Source organism: Lissotriton vulgaris, chromosome 1_2, assembly GCF_964263255.1.
Source record: "Lissotriton vulgaris chromosome 1_2, aLisVul1.2, whole genome shotgun sequence".
Classification (NCBI taxonomy): domain Eukaryota; kingdom Metazoa; phylum Chordata; class Amphibia; order Caudata; family Salamandridae; genus Lissotriton; species Lissotriton vulgaris.
Window position 1 is genome coordinate 207,161,363 of NC_141686.1, and position 23,320 is coordinate 207,184,682.

General features: G+C 41.7%; 1 protein-coding gene across 1 annotated transcript; it reads left to right on the forward strand.

Moving 5' to 3' along the window:
• The first annotated feature begins 3,278 nt into the window (after nucleotides 1-3,278).
• LOC147734973 (olfactory receptor 8U8-like) lies at nucleotides 3,279-4,211 on the forward strand. Its single transcript, XM_086953716.1, has one exon. It carries the CDS (start codon nucleotides 3,279-3,281, stop codon nucleotides 4,209-4,211), a length of 933 nt encoding a protein of 310 aa, XP_086809842.1.
• Nucleotides 4,212-23,320: the final 19,109 nt, after the last annotated feature.

Below are 23,320 nucleotides of genomic sequence, written 5' to 3' on the forward strand. Positions count from 1 at the left end.
ATTACATAAGAAAGGAATTGGAAAAGCTGGGGCTCTTGCAACTGTGGACTGACCCAGAGGCAGCCTGTAGTACGGTCTCACGAAAGCACCTAGTAAAACTTTATTATGATAGTAAATTAAGCGCTTCTATACATAATGTGCAAAGTGGTACCCTAACCGACTCTTTTTTAATGAACAAAGATTTTTATCGTTTTGAGTGTATCCTGGATGACATCTTTCCTATCTTACCTAGAAAGTTGTACCTACAATGGAGATATGGCACCTTACCAATTAAAGATTTTACCAGTAAATGGTGCCATTCGTCCATAAAAAGCTGCCCTGGTTGCGAATATGATCTGGAAAATGACTTGCATATTATGTTTTTTTTGTCCTGCCTACAAAAAGTCAAGAAGGTACTGGCTTCTGCCGTTGTGAAGAAATGTGGGTTTCACTCATTGTATGCAAACTTACAGAATTTTAAAAACAGATATATCCAGTCCGATTGTTTTTGCTGTAGTCCATCACCACCCCCTTTTGTACCGCTTTTGGCCGCCATAAGTGTGGCAGGGTATGCTCAGACGTGAGTCCCTAGCTCACTTTGCCACTGGATTCAAGCAAGTCGGGCTGAAGACGGCTGGAATGCAAGATACCGGTCCTCGGAAGCTTGTTTCCGGTCCAGGGAAGACATGGCTTGGCAGTTCGGGCTGGACTGTTCCCATGAGGCACAGGGTCAGACTGATTTGCATATAGCCATGTCTGAACTGGGGTGGCAGAGTGAGCTAAAGAACGGTGATGGATTAAACCCAGATCTTTTGACTGGGTGTGAGTGTTTGATTGATTCAGATGCTCCGTCCATCACCACCCCCTTTTGTACCGTAGTAAAATTTTGGCAGCAATATGGTACAAACGTAGGGTCTTAGTAAATAATGTTAAATTTAAAATTTCCGCACATGCATTATGGGAGGATATTATAGTATCCGATATCAAAAATTCCTCAAGGGGCAGCTGCTCTCCAGGCTCAGCTGAGAGCTGATACTATTATAGTCGCTGCACTCTAGAATCTCGCCTCATAATGCTTTGCTCGGCCTTTGGTTGGGATTGTATTTTTGCCCATAACTTTGCTTGGGGTGGTCCTAGGAGGATGGGACCACCTCCGAATCGTTCATCATGATATGCTCTTTGTGTTCAAGGCATCTGCTTGGTCTTTCCCTAGGTTAGGGTGGACCCCAAAATCATCACCTCTCTTATTGCCTGATATTTTTCAAAGCTCACTCTTGTGAATTGGTTATATGCTTTTTAGCATGTAAAGGTAAAGTTGTTTCATCAAAGGGTTGTGGGTGCAGTAGCTAATTCCGCTACCTGATAGACTCTGAGTTCTTACATGAATCTGTATGTTCAATGTAATGCGTAGTTAGCAAATCTCCGTAACCTCTGCTAGCGGAGCGGTGTTCATTGCCCACAGATAGTCGATTTCTAATCTTTCCAATTGTATCCTTGTCAGTTGTGGTAATTTTATAGCCTAGAAATAATTATAAATAGTTTCACTTGAGGCTGCATACTTAGTTGTTATAGTGCGGCAAACATTTTTGGGATATCTTATCCTTTTCAGATACTACAGCCCCTGTCCCCCAAATTCCATAATCATTGCAGCCTCCTGCTTGATGCAAGTTGACCACGCCAGGAAGTTACCCACCATCTGGCTTTCCTCACACACCTGCTGCTGATACAGCTGTGAGCTCTGTATTTCCTCCAAAATAAAAAATCCCCTTAGCTCATGCTTTGCTTTATTGAACTATCCATCGGCTAATATTTGTGTCACCAGCCAGCTAGTCTATTTCTATAAGGCGGTATCTACTGCTGATTGGAATTCGGCTATACACTTTTACTGACTTTTAGTTTGTGAGGCCATGAATGTGATAATATGTCCCCTGATTTTTACCTCAAAGGCTCCCCAAACTAAAAAGGATGATACCCTTGTTCATCTGTAAAAATTCCTCTGTACACTTTCTCATACTTGCAATCCATTCCTGAGTAGAAAGAAGGCAGCGATCCCTTCGGCACCTAGATCATTCGCGTTTCCATGTTTCTACCTCAAACTCAATACTAGCCAGTGAACGGTCAGAAAAAGATTTAGCCCACACTTCAGAACCAGCACAGTTAAGATATCAAGAGATTGAAAAGAAATCTATAGAAGAAGCTGATTTCAATCTCTGAGAGAAGCAAGTATATTGCGGGAACTCTGGATGAGTTCGTCACTATGGGTTTAACAGTTGATACTCCTGTTTCATAATATCTATTACTTTCTTAGTGCATGGCTTAAGCTCCTTTTTTGTGTTTTACTTGAGGTGTCCTTTACTAAGTCCTGGATAAAATTAAAATCACCTCCCAGGATTATAGGGCCCTCTGCTCGCAAAGCCACCTTGTTAATCTGCATGATTGAGAAACAACCTTTACAACACAGACATTACATTGCACTACCTTTACATAGCCTTCATTACATCTCAACATCCTTTACATTGCATGTCATTATAACACAGCCATTACATCACATGTCACTATAATGCAGGCATTACATCACAAGTCATTACAATGGATACCATTACAATGTTTTTTAGATATACCATTAGCATTTCATGATATTACTTGAATTTTAAGACCCATCGCCTTTAGAACATTTTTTCACAAGGACCTTCTTTTTTTAAATAATTCTCCTCTCAATTTCAACCACTCAGATGACTCTGCTTGTTTTTACATTACTTAGGGGTTTATGAAAGGTCTGGTTTCAACCCTTCAACCTTAGTTCTATAGAACCAAGTTAAAAAAGAGGAAAGAGCATCTTGATGACAAGATGAAACCACTTATACTTCGATATACTAATCAATAAACAGTTTTGTGTATGACTGAAAAATCAAGCATCCTAATGAATAGATAAGTGGTTGAAGAGTCATTAAATTTTAAGAAATTATTTGTGCGCACTAATATAAGTTGAGTGACGAGTGGATCTATGAAATGCATAAATTTCGTTAATCAATGACAAACACAAATACCTCACAAAGAATGTAAATCTAAAAGTCAAATATAGACCAAAAGTCTCACTTTGCTACTTTTGGGTATTCATGAAAGGTAAGGTACAATGAGAAAAGTGGTAAAGTTAAATGTTTAGTGTAAGTTAGACTTTTGGTCTAACTTTACCTTTGTGAATCAGGCCCAATACCATAGTTCTCTATTGCTGCATTTGAGAAAGTTGTACTTGAAGGATTTTTGTCTTTCTTTCCTAGAAGGATACTTATTCTGGAATGATGTATGGAAGAAACTGGACGCAGGCAACAGAGTTCATCCTCTTAGGACTTACAGATGATCCAGTACTGCAGATTCCACTTTTCATATTCTTCCTCATGGTCTATATTATTAGCATGGTAGGCAATACAGGGATCATGATATTGATCAAGGTGACTACTCGCCTTCATACACCCATGTACTTCTTTCTAAGTAATTTAGCCTTGGTTGATATCTTTTATTCCTCAGTTACAACCCCCAAAATGCTCATCAACTTTGTGTCTAAAAGAAATATAATTTCATTTGCTGGATGTGTAGCACAGATGTTTATATTCTTTGCCCTCGGAAGTACTGAGGTGTTCCTCTTGACTGTGATGGCTTATGATCGTTACATAGCTATTTGTAATCCATTGCTGTACTCAGCCATCATGGACAACAATACCTGCATTTACTTTATGATTTTTATATATTCAGTAGCTGTCCTAAATGCAATGACGAATGCCATTTTCACTTTTACCCTACCCTTCTGCAAGTCAAAAGAGGTCACCCATTTCCATTGTGATGTTCCTCCACTCCTGAAGCTCTCCTGCTCTGATACCACCTTAAATGAGAAAGTACTCCTGGGCACAGCTGGTGGCCTGATTCTAATAAGTCTCGCCATCATCCTTATTTCTTATGCTTTTATTGTGTTTACCATTTTCAAAATAAAGTCATCAGAGGGAAGATGGAAGGCTTTCAGCACATGTATGTCACACTTTGTTTGTGTTACCTTATATTTTGGTACTCTAGTCTTCATGTATGCCCAGCCTACATCTAACCATACAATGACAAAGGACAGAGTGGCAACAGTCTTCTATGCAGTAATAATGCCTGTGTTAAACCCCCTCATTTATAGCCTGAGAAACAAGGACGTCAAAGAGGCACTGACAAAATTGGTGATGATAAACTGTACCTAACGTCCAAGACAACGACTTTGATTAATATTCACATTTAGCAATGAGAAATGCGCCTTTGCCCTGGACATTGTCGCTGCCTTGGAAATAATCATTATATCAGTCAACACGGATTTTAATTTCACATCTAAGTGAACATGGAAACAGTTCTAAATTGACTTCAGTTCTTAGATTCATATGTGACTGCTGGATCAGTATCTACTCAAGCAGGGTGAAATGAATACTTTGTGCAAATATAAAATTACATGGACAGAGATGCATCTTTGTTATTCAATCAACAGATTAGCCCATGTGCCTTTCAGATGATCCTTTAATATCAGATCCAGACATTGTATGGCATACACCGTCATAAAACGAAATACATAAAACAAAAGACGTTGCATATTGCATAGCTATATTCTTATTTATTTTCCAAATAACTAGAGCGTAGATGCTCGTGGTATTATAACCAACCGGTCACACACAGCAAACCTGCTAACAATTTGTAAACGCTTTGTAAACTCATAAAGTAGACTCTAAAGCCTTTTTTGTTTTAATTTACCCAAGATATATCAAAGAATCCACCTTTCCTCCATGTAAAGAATTAGAAGTGAAGCAGGAAAAGAAAACAAGGAAGTCATACATTGACATAACATCTTTCTACAAGCTCCTATGTACAGATTCCTAATATGATAATCCTTCAAGAGACCTTGTTAAATCATGATCAGTACTATCTGTAATCCCTATGTGAGTTCTTATTCATTCCAGTGTCTCTGACCAATGGTTATGGGAAAACAACTTCTACACATCACTCTCTTTGACTTACTGCAGCTTTACAATTTTCAGTTCACTGCTACCTATAAAAAATTAAAAGTATTTATTCACATGGTTCATTGCATTTTTCTAGCCACCTTATTTGCAGTCTGAAGTCTGGCTAGTCCCACTGTGTGAGTCTTGGTTTATTATCCTGTCAAAATATGACCTTTCCCTCAAGATGCTCTTCTAATCTGTTTCTGTAAAGATGTTCAGTGCTTTAAATTGTGCTGATAATTGTTTATATTTCAATATTGTATACATATTTTGAGACTGCCCATTATATTCAGAGTTTCTTACTTCTCCGGTTGAAAATTTTAACTGAAAGTACTCTCATTGACCCATCAGGCACACTTTTAGTGAAATGTCAAAGATGGCATAGCTCTCATGGTGTGGACGCCAAGTCATTATTTTTGCTTTCTTTTTCAGAAACAAACCCCCTAAGTGCGGATGTTTTTCTGTAGAAGAAAATTAAATAGCAATTTGCACGAAACTTAATGTTTTCTTTTTTATTTGCTTTAGACGTTATTCTGTTAGGCACTGCTGTGCCTCACATGGTGGTTCCATGTAGGACAGCACTGAAAAAAGTCTTCCAATCCACTTCAGTTAGCAGTCATGTGGAGAATAAACTATAGGCTAAGTGTTTTATTTAATTTATTTATTTATTAAGCTTGTAGAGCGTGACAGCTACCCATAAGGAGTTTCCCGGCGCTGGACGGGCAGAGTGCTGTTAAACTAAAAATACATACAGAGAGACAGAGTTATTGGTTAAATAGCTAGGTCTTAAGGGCTCTGCGAAAGCGTATGTATATGGTTTCTTTGCAGATATGAAGGGGAAGTGAGTTCCACAGTGTGGGACCAAGATATAAAAAAGATCTGCCACCCATCCTGGCAAGCTTGATTCTAGGTACATTAAAGTTTCCGTGAGATGAAGATCGGAGATGGCGAGAGGGAATGTAGGGGTGTACCAGGAATTGTAGGTATTGTGGAGCAGTGCCCCATTGATTTTAAACATATAGCTCAGGATTTTGAATTTGATACAATTCTCTACCCTGAGCCAATGTAGGTCGGGAAGGTGTCCGGAGATGTGGGATGTTTTTGGAATTTTGCACAGTAATCTTGCAGCCGAGTTTTGTTCCAGCTGCAGACATCTTGTTAGCGCCCAAAATATAGGACATTTCCGTAGTCTAGCCGGGATGTTATATGGGCATGGACCACATATTTTTGGGTGTAATTTGGCAGCATCCAGATGATTTTCCTAAGCCAACAAAAGATGGTAAAGCAGACGGTGGAGACCTTGATTACCAAATTATGGACGTGACCAGAGGGCAGCGGGAGGGCGCCCTACTCTGAAGGCCAGTGTGATAGACTCCATAGGTCTTTATTTTTGCCAAGAATCAGGACTTCGGTCTTTCCGCCATTCAGTTTTAGGAGGTTGTCGTTTATCCAGGTGGTGATTTTACCTAAGCTTGATTGAAGGAGGGAGGTGGCACTCGGATCAGTGCTTGAAAGGGAGAAAGTGATCTGGGAGTCATCTGCGTAAGTGAATAGTGTTAGACCTGCTTGTTCTGCAATATAGGCTAAAGGCCTGATGTACAAGTTAAAAAGTAAGGTCTGAGCACAGAGCCCTGGGGAACCCCGTAAGGTGATGAGTGAGAATTGCAATTGGCCGTGGTAGAGAAAATATGAAAAGTACGGTGTGTAAGGAAAAAGCAGATCTATTTTAGTGCTAAGCTGCAAATGCCCAGAGAGTTTAGTGTGTTTATGAGTATGGAGTGTGTAATCCTATCGAACGCAGCACTGAGGTTGAGCAGTATGAGCGCAGCTGTGTCTCCTCTATCAAGATGGTGGCGCAGGTTCTCGATGACTCCCAGTAATGTAGTTTTGGTGGAGAAACCCGTTCTGAAGACGGATTGAGAGGGATGGAGAATATGATTGGATTCAATGAACTGGGAAAGGTGGAAGTGAATGTGTCTCTCAAGGATCTTGGAGACAGCAGGTAGAAGAGAAATTGGGCGATAATTGGATAAGTCGCTCGGGTCTGCCGTAGGCTTTTTGAGAGAGGTGTCACCATGGCGTGTTTCCAATGAGCCGGGACTGTGGATTCTAGTAGGGAAAGGTTTAGGGTTTTGAGAATCAGGGATAGATGGGGTTATCCAGTTGTTTTAATATAGGGATGGGCAGAGGTTCTTTAGGTGAGCCAGATTTTAATTCTGTTTTCAATTGCAGAGCCAGCTGAAAATAAGCAGTCCTGCCTGCCCTCACTTGAAGAGGAACTGATACCTAGTGGATTGGGCACTGACTGCTTGTTCTATGCCTCATTTCCGCCAACCTCAGAACTAGCACCTTGGGGGCAGAACTACCTGTCAAGGAAAATGGCAATACTTTTGTAGAGCTTTACCACAGATGGACCACATTTTAAGCATCCACAAGGCACACAGGAAGGGTGGGAAACAGATGCACATACTCTCAGCTGAGTGCCACCATCTGGAGATGATGGACAGGGTGGATATTCACTGGAGCACTGATCTTGCAGCTAGCCACCGTATCCAGAGGTCTTGCAGACTCATCACAGACAGTGCAGGTGGACAGAGGAGAGTCACAGTGAAATGTTTATGTAATTCAGCATCTCATTGGGCCCCCCAAACTCACTGAGCTAACTTACAGCACCAGGAGACTTTTAGGAGCATAGAAGAGCCCCTGCAATAGAGATGCAGGGATTAAAACAAACTCGGTCTGACAGTGATAATAAACATAGAATGTGGACTGAGCATGGCAGCCATGTTGGAGGAGGAATTAGCCCTAATTTGCTATTCTCAGTAAACAACAAACTAAAGTATTTAAGGGGAGACCACACCAATAGGCACTCTCCCATGACAGAATAGTTACCCAGCCATCCAGTGCCAAACCTTACAGCAGAGTGTGATTCTTAAGAGCTTGGGGCTTCCTGATAAGGCTATGAGGTGGAGGTCTAAGACATATAGACACACAAAGACCTGCAATTATTATAATAGAATTTTCACCACATTCTTAAAAGGGAAAGAGTGTGCAGGCCAGTGAGCACTGATAAATATAAAGTTATGCTGGTGGAGAGGCCCTCCACAATGGGTCAGAATGCTGACTACAATCTCATGCCACAAAGTGGGTGAATGTTTATTATAGGAACAGTCTAAGAGAATTAGTACAATACAGACTCATCAGGCCTATTCTGCTGGCCAACTACACAAAGGATCAGCACACAAATCGTACACAGATATCTTACTCCCAGCCTCATAGCCAAAGCAGATAAGGGACCACCTGTGGATGTCACTGACACTAACACATGCATGACCCACTTACATGATACAGGGACTGTAGACAAGCAGTGGCATAGGAGCAGAGACCCATCCTGAAATAAGGTCCTGATTATGAGTTTTCTGTTTTGGCAGTGGGATACTATGCCAGCACCCTGCTCCAAGACCACCAAATCCATAGCCAGACCACCTACTGGATACCAAGTTTAATCCTGCGGTGGTTGTCCCACAGCACTGCCTTTCTCAGGCTCAAAGAAGAGCCATAGAAAGCCAATGCCATGGGAGCACTGAAACAGCTTCTTGCACAGGAAAAATTGCACAATCTTGTGCATGTCTTCCTGTGCTGGAACTGGGGGTGCTAACATACAGGGGGGCACTTTGCCACCCTGCATGCACCCCCTGCACATAGGCAACAGGGTGCCCTGTAAGGGTCCTCTCAGTTGCCTCACCATCAGCCTTTCCATGTTGGGCTCACCACCATAGATAGGGTTGCTTTAAGGCAACTCATAATATGTTCGTGGTGTCTCATCACACTTCCAGGATATTGCAGCCTCAGACCGCATCACTGCATATGTGGGATCCATGTTCCCCAGAGGTTGCAGTGGTCCTTTAGTGGTCGGACTGTCAAATTACAAATACGGCCGTTAGACTACCGGTGCAGCAGTGGCTACAAGTGAGTCCCTAAGTCAGTATCCATCCCCCTCATGTCAAAGTCTTTGTAACAACTCATGTTCATGAAGATGGCAATTGGGAAGTTGTCAAAACTACAAATGGACCAAGATATAATCCAACAATTTCAGGTCTGATGGCATACAACCTTTTTTTTCATGACAGAGGAGGATAAAATAGCCACCTTTGAACAGGAGCTATTACTAAGTGTAGGAAAAATTAGCAGAACTCCACTATAGAAATAGAAGGGACAACCTATCCAGCATCCCAGAGAAGTTGGAAGGAGATAATATGATGGACTTTATGCTTATCTCAATTCTTGACCTTTCAACCACTTTAACTACAAAGAGCACACAGGACCAAAATGTAAATGATTAAAGGGACAGAGACACCATGTCAGGTGATTGATTTTTGAGACATCAACATGCAAGAGAAGTATTCCAAATAGCTAATAACAAGGCCCTTTCCTTCGTAAAGAGCACAAAATGCATGTGACTGAGGACTTCCCTGATGAAGCCATAATCTGAAATAATCATTTTTTATATCTGAGGCCCGCCTGAAAAGCAGTTGCTTTGGTTTACTGGACCTAGCAAAGATGGTTTCTTAAAAGAATTTGGAGACCCCAGGCAACTCAAAAATGTCTTCAGTACTCTGGACACAAAATCCACCCTACAGAACAGAGGTCTCTTGACAGGCAGAAGAAGAACACAGATGCAAAGAATGTTCACAAGAGGCTGGCACCAGGAACTGGTTATCGGATCTGAAATACAAATACAGTGACTGGACACACCCCATGAGTGATACACCTAGATACCCTTGAAAGAAAGATTAAGCAGCTTGATCAGATATGTTCACTTGTGCTGCAAGAGCATTGCACACTGAAAGCAATTTGGCTGAAGATTACTGTTTCTAAAGTACTGTGGGAATACACAAAAAGTGCTGTGATCATATGCAAAGGTTAGGGACTGAGGTTTACTTAACAAAAACAGATTTGTCTGCTTCCACTGTAGCAAGGGTAGAGGAGGAATCACAGCCCAAGTGATCCCAAAAGCGTGATAGTGGTGACCTCTTGATTCATCATAACTTTGTTTGTAAATGTAATTGTAAATGTAAAATACATTTATATAGTGCATACATTACCTGAAGGTCTCAGAGCGCTAGCAGATCCACAAGAAAGTGACAGTGGGCAGAGGATTAAAAGAGCCAGGTTTTAGGGTTTTTACGGAATCTCAGGTGGTTGGTTTCTGACCTGATGTATAGGGGCAGGGCGTTCCAGGCTACAGGAGCTGTTTTACTGATAATTTAGTGATTTTGCTCATGCATGAAATTAAATCAAGAAATCGAGGGACTAATGGATAAATTAAAAGGCTTATATACGGCAGATGAATTTGATGTGGAAATGAGCAAAATCACTAAAAAACTGTTGAAAATTGAGGAAGAAATTAAACTGAAGAAATTATCGAAATTTGAACGAGATGAGGCTGATTATAAAAATGGACAGATCCTAACATTCAGTAAAAAGTTTGATCTTTTGAGAAAAAATACTCAACAGCTAAGCAAACAAGTGATATCATCTCCTCCAAGCACAGAAGAAGTACCTGCATTGGAAGGGAGTAGCAATTCGATGGCAGGGAATATTACACTAGATCCAGCCTCCAATGAGGCGTCCACGTCAGAGGGAGTAAAAGAACGTTTTTTAAAAGAAGTTACGCTAATGACAAAAGGAAGAGCCCAGAATCTTCAAGTCAACAGCGAAAGCCCAATAGGAGGACGTGGTCGAGGAGGCAGAGGAGGAAGAGGGAGGAACTACGCCACAAACAGCACAGGAGGAACCCCAGTGGGAATGGTGACCAGGGGAATAGAGGCGTCAAAGAAATGAAGAATCAAACTGTGGTAAACCTCTCTAATTATTTATTGACTGATGATGAACTTGATGTACTAGCAAAAGGACTGTCATTCTGCCCGTCCTCCAAATTTAACTATACAGAAACTAGAATTGACCTTTTTAATTTTACTAGAAATTTGAAGTTAAAAAAATGGTTTGCTAGTCATAAAAATAGGCAAGCAAATAACTCTAACCAAACTCCAATCAATCTGAATGTATCTGACATAGAAACATTACATGTGATACATGAATTGGGTAATGCAGAAAATTTCAGTGATGACCCCTTTTTGAACCTTATAAATACAGACATTGACATCGGGATGAGTGGTGGAACTAATTTCAAACCCAAATCCATTTTTATTCCTCAAATTAACAATGATGCGATCAATTGTTTTGAGAGAGGTATGATTGAGGACCTCAGAAACATTGAGAAGAAGGGCTGTAAGAGCAAACAAAATTTGTCGAAAAATCAGAGACACGCAATTAAATCATCGGAAGATCGCAGAGACATAGTAATTAAAAATGCGGACAAGGGGGGCAACGTGGTTGTCTGGCCGCTACAAATGTATTTGGATGAAGGTTTGAAACAACTATCAGGTTGTACTAAATATAGTGTGGCGACTAGAAGAGAATATGATAACACCGTCGATGAAGTGTCTAAAAAATTGATGAGTTGGAGGGACGATGGTATTTTAGAACAAAATGAATATTTGTTTTTGCAATGTAAAGATCCTAAAAAATTTTGTATCTCCTGCCGAAAATCCATAAACATGCCACTATACCACCAGGGAGACCTATAGTATCTTCAAGGGGCAGTGCATTGGAGAATGTATCGAAGTACGTAGATTATTTTCTTCAACCTTACGTACAGGGTCTACCGGCATATGTCAAAGATACGGGAGATTTTCTGAGAAAAACTAATGGAATTGAATGGAAAGACAGTTATCTCCTTATGAGTTTAGATGTGTGCAGTCTCTATACCAGCATCCCTCAGGCAGCGGGTGTAGATGCGTGTAGATACTTTCTAAGAGAAAGGTCATTATCATTTCTGTTACATACAGACATGGTACTGGAAATGATTGGACTATGTTTGAAGAACAACTTCTTCATTTTCAATAAAGTTTTGTACAAACAGACCCAGGGGACGGCAATGGGAACCTGCTTCGTCCCCAGCTTTGCAGGTCTTTACCTCGGCTGGTGGGAGGAGCAGGTTGCCCGGAAGATCGATCAGTATCAAGATCATGTCGTCCTCTGGGTAAGGTACATTGACGATGTATTCTGTATCTGGGATGGTGACCAACAACAGGCAAAAGAGTTTGTAAGTAAACTGAATCAAAATGAATGTAATCTGCAATTCACTTGTGAAATGAGTAAGAGGAAAATTGAATTCCTTGATCTAGAACTTAATATTGTCAATAACACGATCTGTAGTAAATTGTACAGAAAAAAGACAGCTGGCAATAGTTTAATGCTAGCTCAGAGTTGTCATCCTAAAAACCTTATCAATAGTATTCCCTACGGGAAATTGCTGCGTGCCAAACGCAATTGCAGCTCTTCCGGGGATTTTGAAACAGAACAGCAATTGATGATATCTAGGTTTAAGGATAGGGGATACAGCTCTTCATCTATTCAAACAGCAGTTGACAAAGTTGCCCTAGTAAAAAGAGAGGACTTGCTCTTTCACAAAGAGAAGGAACTGTCTAGTGACAATAAGACGAGATTCATTACTACATACCATAACCAGGCATGGGAGGTACGTAGGAGTTTGAGAAAGTTCTGGGAGGTTCTTAGAACCGATGAGGATTTGAAAGAGAACCTGTCTGATCAGCCATCTATAACATTCAGACGTAACAAATCACTAAAGGATATACTTATGACAAGTGAGATTAGAGAAACTAAGAAAAGAAACCCAGTACAAGGATTCTTTACATGTTCTAAGTGTAAAGCTTGTCGTTATAGCCAGAACTGTAAAACTATGAAACTGAACAAAGATCTTGCTGCATTTCAAATATTGAAACACCTATCCTGTGATACAGAATTTGCTATTTATGCCCTGAGGTGCCCATGTGACCTATTTTATATAGGCAGCACGATCAAAAAAGCCAAACTGCGCATCCTAGAGCATCTGCGGGCAATTACTAAAAATGATAAGCAATACCCGGTTGCTCGACACTTTTTTGAAAAACACAACCAAAACCCAAACCTGCTTAAATTCTGTGTGCTTGACACAATACCCCTGAGAGAAAGAGGAGGGAATCGCACACTAGAATTAAGGAAATTGGAGTCAAAGATAATTATAAAATACAACACCGTGATTCCTTATGGTCTGAATGTGGATAATGAGATTTCTATACACCTGAGATGAATCATGTTCTGTATCCCAACCTCCTTCTTACTGTATATCTTTGATTTTAAAGTCGTAACTTTGGTATCTTTTTGGACACTCAGGGTTCAAACTAGTTTTAAAGTCAGTTTTCCGTTTGTTTCTTTGCAGACAAAAGACGTAACTTCCAAAGATGTCTTGCCCAGAGGCTGTGAATATTTGCTTACTAGAGCTACATCACAAAGAGACTGTATTGAAAGCCCAACTGAGATAATTTTGAAATGTGTAATCGATATGTTATGAATTTTTCTTTGATTTTGTTATCAATAGTGCTAACAATACCAGCCCACTTGGGCTAAATGTTTGTGAAATGTCATGGTTAATGAATGGCTACAATGTATTTCAGGGCAATGGAAAACTAAATGTGTTTACTCTGCTCGAAACCAAAAACGGAAGTATTTTTACTATGTTTATTAAGTTTGAACCCTGCACCTTTAAATGTGTGTATTGCACTTTATTGAATCACCCTTGACAAAGCAGTGAGGTAACTGCGAAACGCGTCGGGTTTGCCCGAAAGCCTGAATTAAAGACCGTTTATGAAACGTGGCCATGGCACCAGTGGATTCATTTATTTTCCTTAAACTGGGTTACGTTGGAATATATGGGAGTGGCATTCCCTGCCGTGTTGCCCGCCGTGATTGTGGCTTGGTTTTCTGCCAAAACTACGTTGCGATATATATATATATTACCTACTGGCGGTCGCCAGTAGGTATATATAGTTAGGATTTTTTCTCTATGGAACTTTTGAAAATTCTATGTCTAATAACTTTGGCGTTTGTGTACGGAATCGGCTGAAATATTCAGGAAAATGGCACATTTTGTTTCTGATCAGCCCCTGAAAATTTGGTGGGGGTTCGTCAAGGGGGGGCCGAGAAAAAAGGGGGGTCCCAAAACGCATTTTTCCCATTCATTTTTCCATAGGGCGTTTGGCCTCACTTTTAGCTTGAACGGCTGAATGGATTTACACGAAACTTGGCAAAATTGTAGGGACTGTTAGCCCGATGTGCCTTTGCTGGGTCTCAATATATGTGCTCCAGTGGATTTTGAGAAATTAACGTTTAAAAAAACAGATATATCTGTGACAGCGTCCCGGATAGTGCTCCAGTTCGCGTACTTTTCGCGTAACGGAGCTTTGCGAAGCGAAGCTGATTGGCTCTCCGGTGTCTGTCAACATTCTAAACAGTCCGTAGCGGCCGCCATCTTGTCTCTCGGTAGGATCGAGAGACAAGAGGAGGCAAAACGAAGGGGGAAATGAAGGAAAGGGGGCAAGGTAGACCCCTTCTGACCCCCTAGGATTGATGAGGGGGATACTAAAGTGCCCCGCGGGGCCAAAAAAAACAAAAAAACTAATTGTGTTTCGTTTTAATTAAATTACAAGATGGAGGAAAAACAATGTGGGAAATGGGTATAAGGGGGTACGGGAGACGTATCCTGACCCCCTAGGTTTTCTGAGGGTGGCTGAGGATGCTCATATATGTTGATACTTGCCTTCCAGCGGCTGCGCGTGAGCGGTTTTTTTTTTGGTTTTTTTTGCTGCGTGACGTCTGTTAACGTTCGATTCGAAGGAAATCAGGAAGTGTTGACCGCCATTTTGACACTGCGAGTAAATATATTGTTAAAAATAATTGTTATAAATTAATCCGTATTGATAAACCTTGTCTGCGCCATCTTGCTTTTTTTCCAATGCCACACTTTTGTCGTGCACGGCAGTCATTTTAGTTGCCTTGACCAGACCCACTCTCTGAACGACGCCGATCGTGACATCTGTTAATGTTCGATTCGAAGTAAATCAGGAAGTGTTGACCGTCATTTTGACACTGCGAGTAAATATATTGTTAAAAATAATTGTTATAAATTAATTCGTTTTGATAAACATTGTCTGCGCCATCTTGCTTTTTTTCCAATGCCACACTTTTGACGTGCACGGCAGCCATTTTAGATGCCTTGACCAGACCCACTCTCTGCACGCCGCCGATCCTTAGCATGGCTCCCCACCCTCGCAAGCATCTCCCCCACGCGCTGGTCACCCCCGCTCTCTGTCTTATGCATGGGCCATAAACCTCCCCACATCTGCGCTGCTCTTCCCTGAGAATCACACCCTGTGCCCGCCCGACACCACCCTTTCACCCTATTCACTACCGCACCCTCTGACACTCCTCTTCCTCTGTGTCCGATTGTCCAGGCCGGTCCCAGGCTATCACCTAGCCCTGCGGATGTAGTTTATGGCCCCAACTGTAAAGAATCACCCCTCTTCAAAGGAGTTACAGTAGATCAAGGCCCCCACCCCATGAGAACCCTTCACACCACACGCGTTCCTACTATCTGATAACGATCCTGTATTGTGATTGGGGAGGGGATTCTCACTGTGAGGGTGTGTGGGACCGAGCCTGAAGCGGAAGATTCCAGGGATGCCATTTTGTACATCAAAGTCTTCACAATTATGTGTCACATTAAAAATATATAGCACTCCAACAAAGTAGTAGGTTTATAACACTTTAATAACTTATAAATATATACATCGCAACAAAAACAGTAAACACCTTAATTTTTTTTTATTAAAACAGAAGCAACAATGGTCAGTAGCGGTCTGTTGTGCGAATAGTTCCAAGGCAGCACAACGTGCTGAGTTGTGGACGGCATCCAGGTGAAGAACTATCCCTTCTTTAAACCCCATGGTGACCAACTATAGTTTATTCTCTATTTCGTTCCCTTGCCATAACAAAATAAAAGTCTTGGGTTATTTATGGAAGGGAAGACTTTTTGTTTCTTCCAATTTTTTTTTTAAAAACAAAGGTTTAAGGAAAGGCAACCCTTAATGTGCATGTTTTCAACTGAAATTTGCCTTTGAAAACTAGAGGCAATAAATAAGGCTGAAATCTGTATTTTGTTTTTGGATACACATGTTATTTGTGTCTGTGTATTCATTTTTATGCATGACTTTATATGGAATGGTTAAAATAACTTATGATGCAACTTAACAGGAAAGATCACAAACATTTCAATGAGTGCTATGTCCCAGGTTTTACATATAGTAGTGTTTACCTAGAGTGGTGCTGTGTAGGACACTCTGAATGGAAATTAACCAGAACTATAACCATAACAACAACAACAACAATAATATAACTTTTATGCCCAAATTAAAACAAAGGTTTAAGGAAAGGCAACCCTTAATGTGCATGTTTTCCACAGAAATTTGCCTTTGAAAACTAGAGGCAATAAATAAGGCCGAAATCTGTATTTTGTTTTTGGATACACATGTTATTTGTGTCTGTGTATTCATTTTTATGCATGACTTTATATGGAATGGTTAAAATAACTTATGATGCAACTTAACAGGAAAGATCACAAACATTTCAATGAGTGCTATGTCCCAGGTTTTACATAAAGTAGTGTTTACCTAGAGTGGTGCTGTGTAGGACACTCTGAATGGAAATTAACCAGAACTATAACCATAACAACAACAACAACAATAATATAACTTTTATGCCCAAATTACGCAAAGATTTAGCTAATCTGCTAAAGGGGGGAGTCGCCATTTCTTTTGATAATTTATTCACCCATCCGTAGCCTCTCTAATCTCCATTACAATGTGTTTGTTGCTGTCGCTAGCTGATGAAAAAAATCAAGTGATAACTTCCTCATCCTTAACCACATGGCTGCTGGGCGTTTTCCCCCCCTGTGCTGGAAAATGCCATTTTAGTGGCACCATGACGAGCTCAGCTCGTCATCAGCACACAACACCTTTGGGTGATGACGAGCTGAGCTCGTCATCAGCATCGAAAGGGTTAATTTGTCTTTCTTTGTTTCTTAAGATGTCATCTGTGTCAACCTCTTCCGAGAATGCTGATGCGTTAGGGATTTCCTTGTGTTTCTTAATAGCATTGGTGTCTGCACACTTCTTTGTCAATTCTGTGAACATGACAGCTGCTTCATAGACAGACGGTATCTTTGTTAAGTCATTAGTGTTAAGTGTGTCTCAAACTACAGTGCCCTTCTGTTTTACTTTCCTCAGACACTACAGAGTTTTGTGTGTTGTTCTTCTGAGCGACAATTATTCCAGAGGTTTCAGGTTCACTTATTTTGTCCTGCAGTGAGTTAACAGCTTCAGAAACTTCATGTTTATTTGCTATGTCCTGCTGTGCGTCAACTGCTTCAGAGACGTCAGCCTCATTTGTTATGTTTGACTATATCCTGGACCTGCCCGGCCGCGCCCAAAATGGCGCCGGTATAAATGGGACTCGTAACTCCTTGTTGTGTACTGGTTGCCCAACCTTGATATCACGAGATACGTATGCAGTTTTGAAGCACATGGGAGCAGGGACGAGAATTGATTGAACATTTTGACATCCCTATTGATATTAAGTTCTGATGTGTTATTGATTACTGTACTATTGAAAGATTGAATTAACGTCACTCATGGTACTTGCCCGCTTTTGCTGCACTGTGCCTCGTCAGTAGCGGTCTGTTGTGCGAATAGTCCCAAGGCAGCAGAACGCGCTGAGATCTGGACGGCACCCAGGTGATGTCCAGTAAGTTGCCGCACTGGTTTTGGTATCCTACAATGCTGCTCTGAAAAACGGCGTGGGGCGCCCCGGGGGGGGGGGGAGGCGGCGTGAACGGGCCTCCCCAGGTGGAGGCTCGTCTGCTGTAGTGGGGCGCCCCTTTACCGTTTCAGTTGCCATTCCGCCCGCTTTTGCTACAATGTGCCTTTTCCGCCATTCAGCTGTTTACCGCCCGCTCTTGCGGCTACAGCGTCTCGCTCACCATGTAGTTGAGTTGCTCCCACTCTTGCGGTGCAGCGATAGGCGGCTGCCACAGGACTCTTAAAATGGCGGCTGGCTCTTCGGATTTGGGCCTGGTCCACTAAAATGGCCCTGGGACACCTTGGAACTCGGACGCTTGTCTGCTAGGGCTTGGGCTCCATTCTCGAAAGCGTCCCCTCAGCCTTGAAGATTCTACAAAAGTCTTGGGGGCCCCCGACTCCCGCAGGCTTGCGGTGGGGAGCGGCTGCCATGATTGCTTGCGGAATGGCCACGACGGAGCTACGAGATGGTGGTGCTCTCATGCTGACGCCAGCTTCAGTCTGAAACTTCCAGAAACACTGTAGACTATCAATTCGATGAGTTCCGGTGGAGCCCCAACGTGACCCGGTAGGGAAGAACTTGCCCTCCCCTTTTTTGAGTGATGGTTCTTGTTGCCTGTCCCCTCTGTTGTCATCTAACGGAACCTTTTTTGATTGCCGAGTGAGAAAAAAAAAGGTGGGTCTTTCATCGTTTGGGAAAAAAAAATGTTTTAATCCAATGAAAAGTGTTATTTTTTGGTCATATGATCAAGCCTTCCATCATTAGGAAACCAAAAGTAAAATGAACCAATGAAAAGTTTTATTAACAAGTCACATGACCTGTTATGCTTACGTTACGCGCTGCGCGCCGCAATCTGGATCGTTTCCGGGAAGCTGCGCCTTGCGCACCGGAGCACTTCCGGGTGCGCTAACGCGGCGCGTCATATGACGCATTATGCGACAACGCAGGTCCAGAATATAGTCAAAATGTCTCCACCAACCAGCGGTCGGAATACAACCCCTTTCAGCAGTCCAAAAAGTTCTGTTAAATGACAACAGAAGGGACAGGCAACAAGAACAATCAGTCAAAGAGGGGAGGGCAAGTTCTTCTCTACCGGGTCACGTTGGGGCTCCACCGGAACTGATTGAATTGGTAGTCTACAGTGTTTCTGGATGTTTCAGATTAAAGCTGGCGTCAGCATGAGAGCACCCAATTCTAAAACAGTAAATGCTTGGATAACAATCAATCAAATGTAGAGGGAAGCAGGCACGACAGGTTACAATGGGGGCAAAGGCCTACGTTACCTACCCTTCACTATCTGCAAAGAGAGAATACTCCTAAAAGAAAAGAGGAGGGGGGGGGCTGCGTTCAAAGCACATCAGCGTGCATAAATACGAAAATGTTCTTACCTACCACGTACTTGACATTTTACAGCTTTTGATATTTGCTATTAAAAAACCATTGAAATTCACTGAAAAAAACATAGGTTATAGACCATATATAGTTAGGAATTAGCATTTACAAAACCTTAATTTACTCGCACAAAACCATAGAAATTCGCATATATAGTTAGTTGCAATAACTATATATCGCACCCGCAATCCACTGCTGATGATGTCACATATTACATCATTCATGACATGGTCAGTGACATCACTGATGACATCACTGATGACATCACTGGTGACATCTCATTTGACATTACTGATCACATCACTGATAATATCATTCATGTGATAATACGATGAACCTCTTCAGACTCTAATATAACCTTAGTTACAATCAGTGTAAACAGACACTCACAGATTGTCACTCATCCATGGAGTTACTCACACATCTAGTCAGTCATGAAAAGAATCAATCACTCCTCCATTTCCTCAACTATACAGTTATACACACCTTACTAATTCCAACAGATTCTAACACATATTTACTCTCTTATACAATCTCTGATACAAGTTCACAATGATTCATAAAGCCACTCTCACATTCACTGGCTCTTATGCACAGTTATTTATATATGTCAACTCTCACATGTACTGTGTTTTACATATGTACTTACTTTGACATGTAGCACTGAGAAATCCATTCACTCACCAATACACTCATGCACACAGTCAACTGCCCATACAGCTGTTTCCACATGCACTTTTAAACCCATACATCTAGTGAATCAACTGCTCACACATCTATGCACAGAGTCACACACCTCCCAGCCACCCACACACACACTCAGTCTCCCATACAAATACTTGGGCAACCAATCAATAACCCATATAGTTACTTATATAGCTACTGATCAACACATGCAGCAGTTTACAGAACAGATATAATGATGCACAAATTAAGACAGTTTAGTCACTAACCCATGCACTCAGTGAGACTCATTTAATCACTCTCTCATACAGTCAGTCATGCACCTACTAAATGCTTCATCCAGACACTTATACATCCACTCATTCTTTAATATGTAAGACATATTTTAACTTTACAGAAACATACAGTCACTGGATAATGTCATCCGTGATGTCATCAGTGATGTCACTGACCATGTCATGAATGATGTAATATGTGACATCATCAGCAGTGGATTGCGGGTGCGCGATATATAGTTATTGCAACTAACTATATATGCGAATTTCTATGGTTTTGTGCGAGTAAATTAAGGTTTTGTAAATGCTAATTCCTCTATATATGGTCTATAACCTATGGTTTTTTCAGTGAATATATATATATATCTATATCTATATCTATATATATATATATATATATATATATATATATATATATATTACCTACTGGCGGTCGCCAGTAGGTAGTTATAGTTAGGATAATTTTCAATGTTAAATCTCAACATTCTATTTTGAATAACTTTGGCGCCGGTTGACGAATCTGCCTGAAATTTTCAGGAAAATGGTCTCATGGCGGTCCGGTCCTTCCCTGAAAGTTTGGGGGGGATTCGTCAAGCGGGGGCCGAGATAAAAGGGGGGTCCCAAAACGCGTTTTCCCCATGTTAATTTCCATAGGGCGGTCGATTTCACTTTTAGCCCGAACGGCTGAATGGATTTCCACCAAACTTGGCAAAATTGTAGGGACTGGTAGCCCGATGTGCCTTTGCTATGTCTCAAGATATGTGCTCCAGTGGATTTTGAGTAATTAAGGTTCAAAAAAATATATATATCTATAGCAGCGCTCCGGTAAGCGCACCGGTACGCGCACCGGGCGCGTCACGCGACTTGCGCGGAGAAAGCTGATTGGCTCTGGGGTGTCTGTAAACATTCTAAACAGTCCGGAGCGGCCGCCATCTTGTGTCTCGGTAGGATCGAGACACAAGAGGTGGCCAAAACAAAGGGGGAAATGACCATAAGGGGGCAGAGTAGACCCCCCTTGACCCCCTAGGTTTGATGTGGGGGCCATAAAAGGGCCCCACGGGGCAAAAAAAAAATAAAAAAAAATTTTGATTTTCGCGGGGTGAGCGCCCGGTACGCGCACCGGGCGCGTCACGCGACTTGCGCGGAGAAAGCTGATTGGCTCTGGGGGGTCTGTAAACATTCTAAACAGTCCGGAGCGGCCGCCATCTTGTGTCTCGGTAGGATCGAGACACAAGAGGTGGCCAAAACAAAGGGGGAAATGACCATAAGGGGGCAGAGTAGACCCCCCTTGACCCCCTAGGTTTGATGTGGGGGCCATAAAAGGGCCCCACGGGGCAAAAAAAAAATAAATTTTTTTTTTGATTTTCGCGGGGTGAGCGCCCGGTACGCGCACCGGTAAGCGTACCGGGGAGTGTACCATGGGGAAAAAGAATGACAGTTTTAAAAGTAGCTGATTAGAAAAAAAAATGTTTAGTTGTTTTTTTTATATATACACATACATATATATAAATGCATATGCACATATATATATGCATATATGTCTATATGTGTGCGTGTAGAGAGAGGTAGAGAGGTAGAGGTGTAGAGGTAGAGAGGTAGAGAGGTAGAGAGTAGAGAGTGAGTAATAGAGAGTAGAGAGTGAGTAGTAGAGAGTAGTAGAGAGCAGTAGAGAGAGTAGCAGAGTGAGTAGTAGAGAGTAGTAGAGTGAATAGTAGAGTGAGTAGTAGAGAGTAGTAGAGAGTGAGTAGTAGAGACTGAGTAGTAGAGAGTAGTAGAGAGTAAGTAGTAGAGTGAGTAGTAGAGAGCAGTAGAGAGTGAGTAGTAGAGAGTGGGAGAGAGTAAGTAGTAGAGAGTAGTGGAGAATATTCCAAAGTTTGGCACAGCACCACTTTCACAATGAGTCCAATCAAATCATATCACTTAGAGTACTTATTGAAGCGCTGAATCTTGGTGTATATTCAAATGCTTTTATTTTCCTTAAGTTTATGTACCACAGCCAGCCGAAACGTTTCGTTCTGTACAACAGAACTTCTTCAGGGCGTTCTTATTTCCTTCAAGTTATGTCGGTATCCCGTTGTCATATAACTAGATATTTCTTCCAAATGTTAGACGAGACATAAGTATATTCTTATTAAAAGTGACTAGGTATCAATTTTACCCACACAATTCGGGCAGACTTGAGTAATTTATAGCATCCTCAAAGTCAGTCTTTCAAAAATTCCAAAGTATAGGACATGATAATCCAAATCCAAAAGTTTCTCAAGAAAAGTCATTTACAATCGTTCGGAATATCGGTGTTTGGGCAGATATGATCCAGGGACCCCCAGTATGCAAGGGGAATTAGTCCCCCCTCTGCAAAGGCGCCAGTGGCCTGCATTGCAGAGAGGTGTAACAAGGGTGTGGCCTCATTACACTTCTCTGCAATGCAGCTCCCTCGTGCATACTGGAGGCTCCTGGTGGACTAGTTGACCCCAGGGACCCCCAGAATGCAAGGGGAATTAGTTCCCCCTCTGCAAACGCGGCAGTGGGCTGCGTTGCAGAGAGGTGTAACAAGGGGCATAGTCTCATTACACCTCTGCAATGCAGCCCCAGGCGCATACTGGAGGTTCCAGGTGGGCTAATAGGCCCCCAGGGGCCCCCAGTATGCAAGGGGAATTAGTTTCCCCTCTTCAAACATGCACGGGGGCTGCGTTGCAGAGAGGTGTAAAAAGGGTTGTGGCTTCATTACACCTCTCTGCAATGCAGTCCCCTGGCGCATACTGGAGATTCCTGGTGGGCTTTCAGGTCTTATATAGTTAGGAGTTAGCATTAAAAAAACCTTTGAAATTCACTGAAAAAACCACAGGTTTCACACCAGTTATAGTTAGGAATTAGCATTTAAAAAACCTTTGAAATTCACTGAAAAAACCATAGGTTTCACACCAGTTATAGTTAGGAATTAGCATTTAAAAAACCTATTAAATTCACTGACAAAACCAGTTATAGTTAGCTGGAAATTTTACTGATATAAAACCAATGAAATTCCACGTTATAGTTAGTTGGACTCACTATAACTTGCGCGTGCAATGCACTGCTGATGACGTCACATATTACATCACTCATGACATGGTCAGTGACATCACTCATGACATCACTGATGACACCATCCTTGTGACA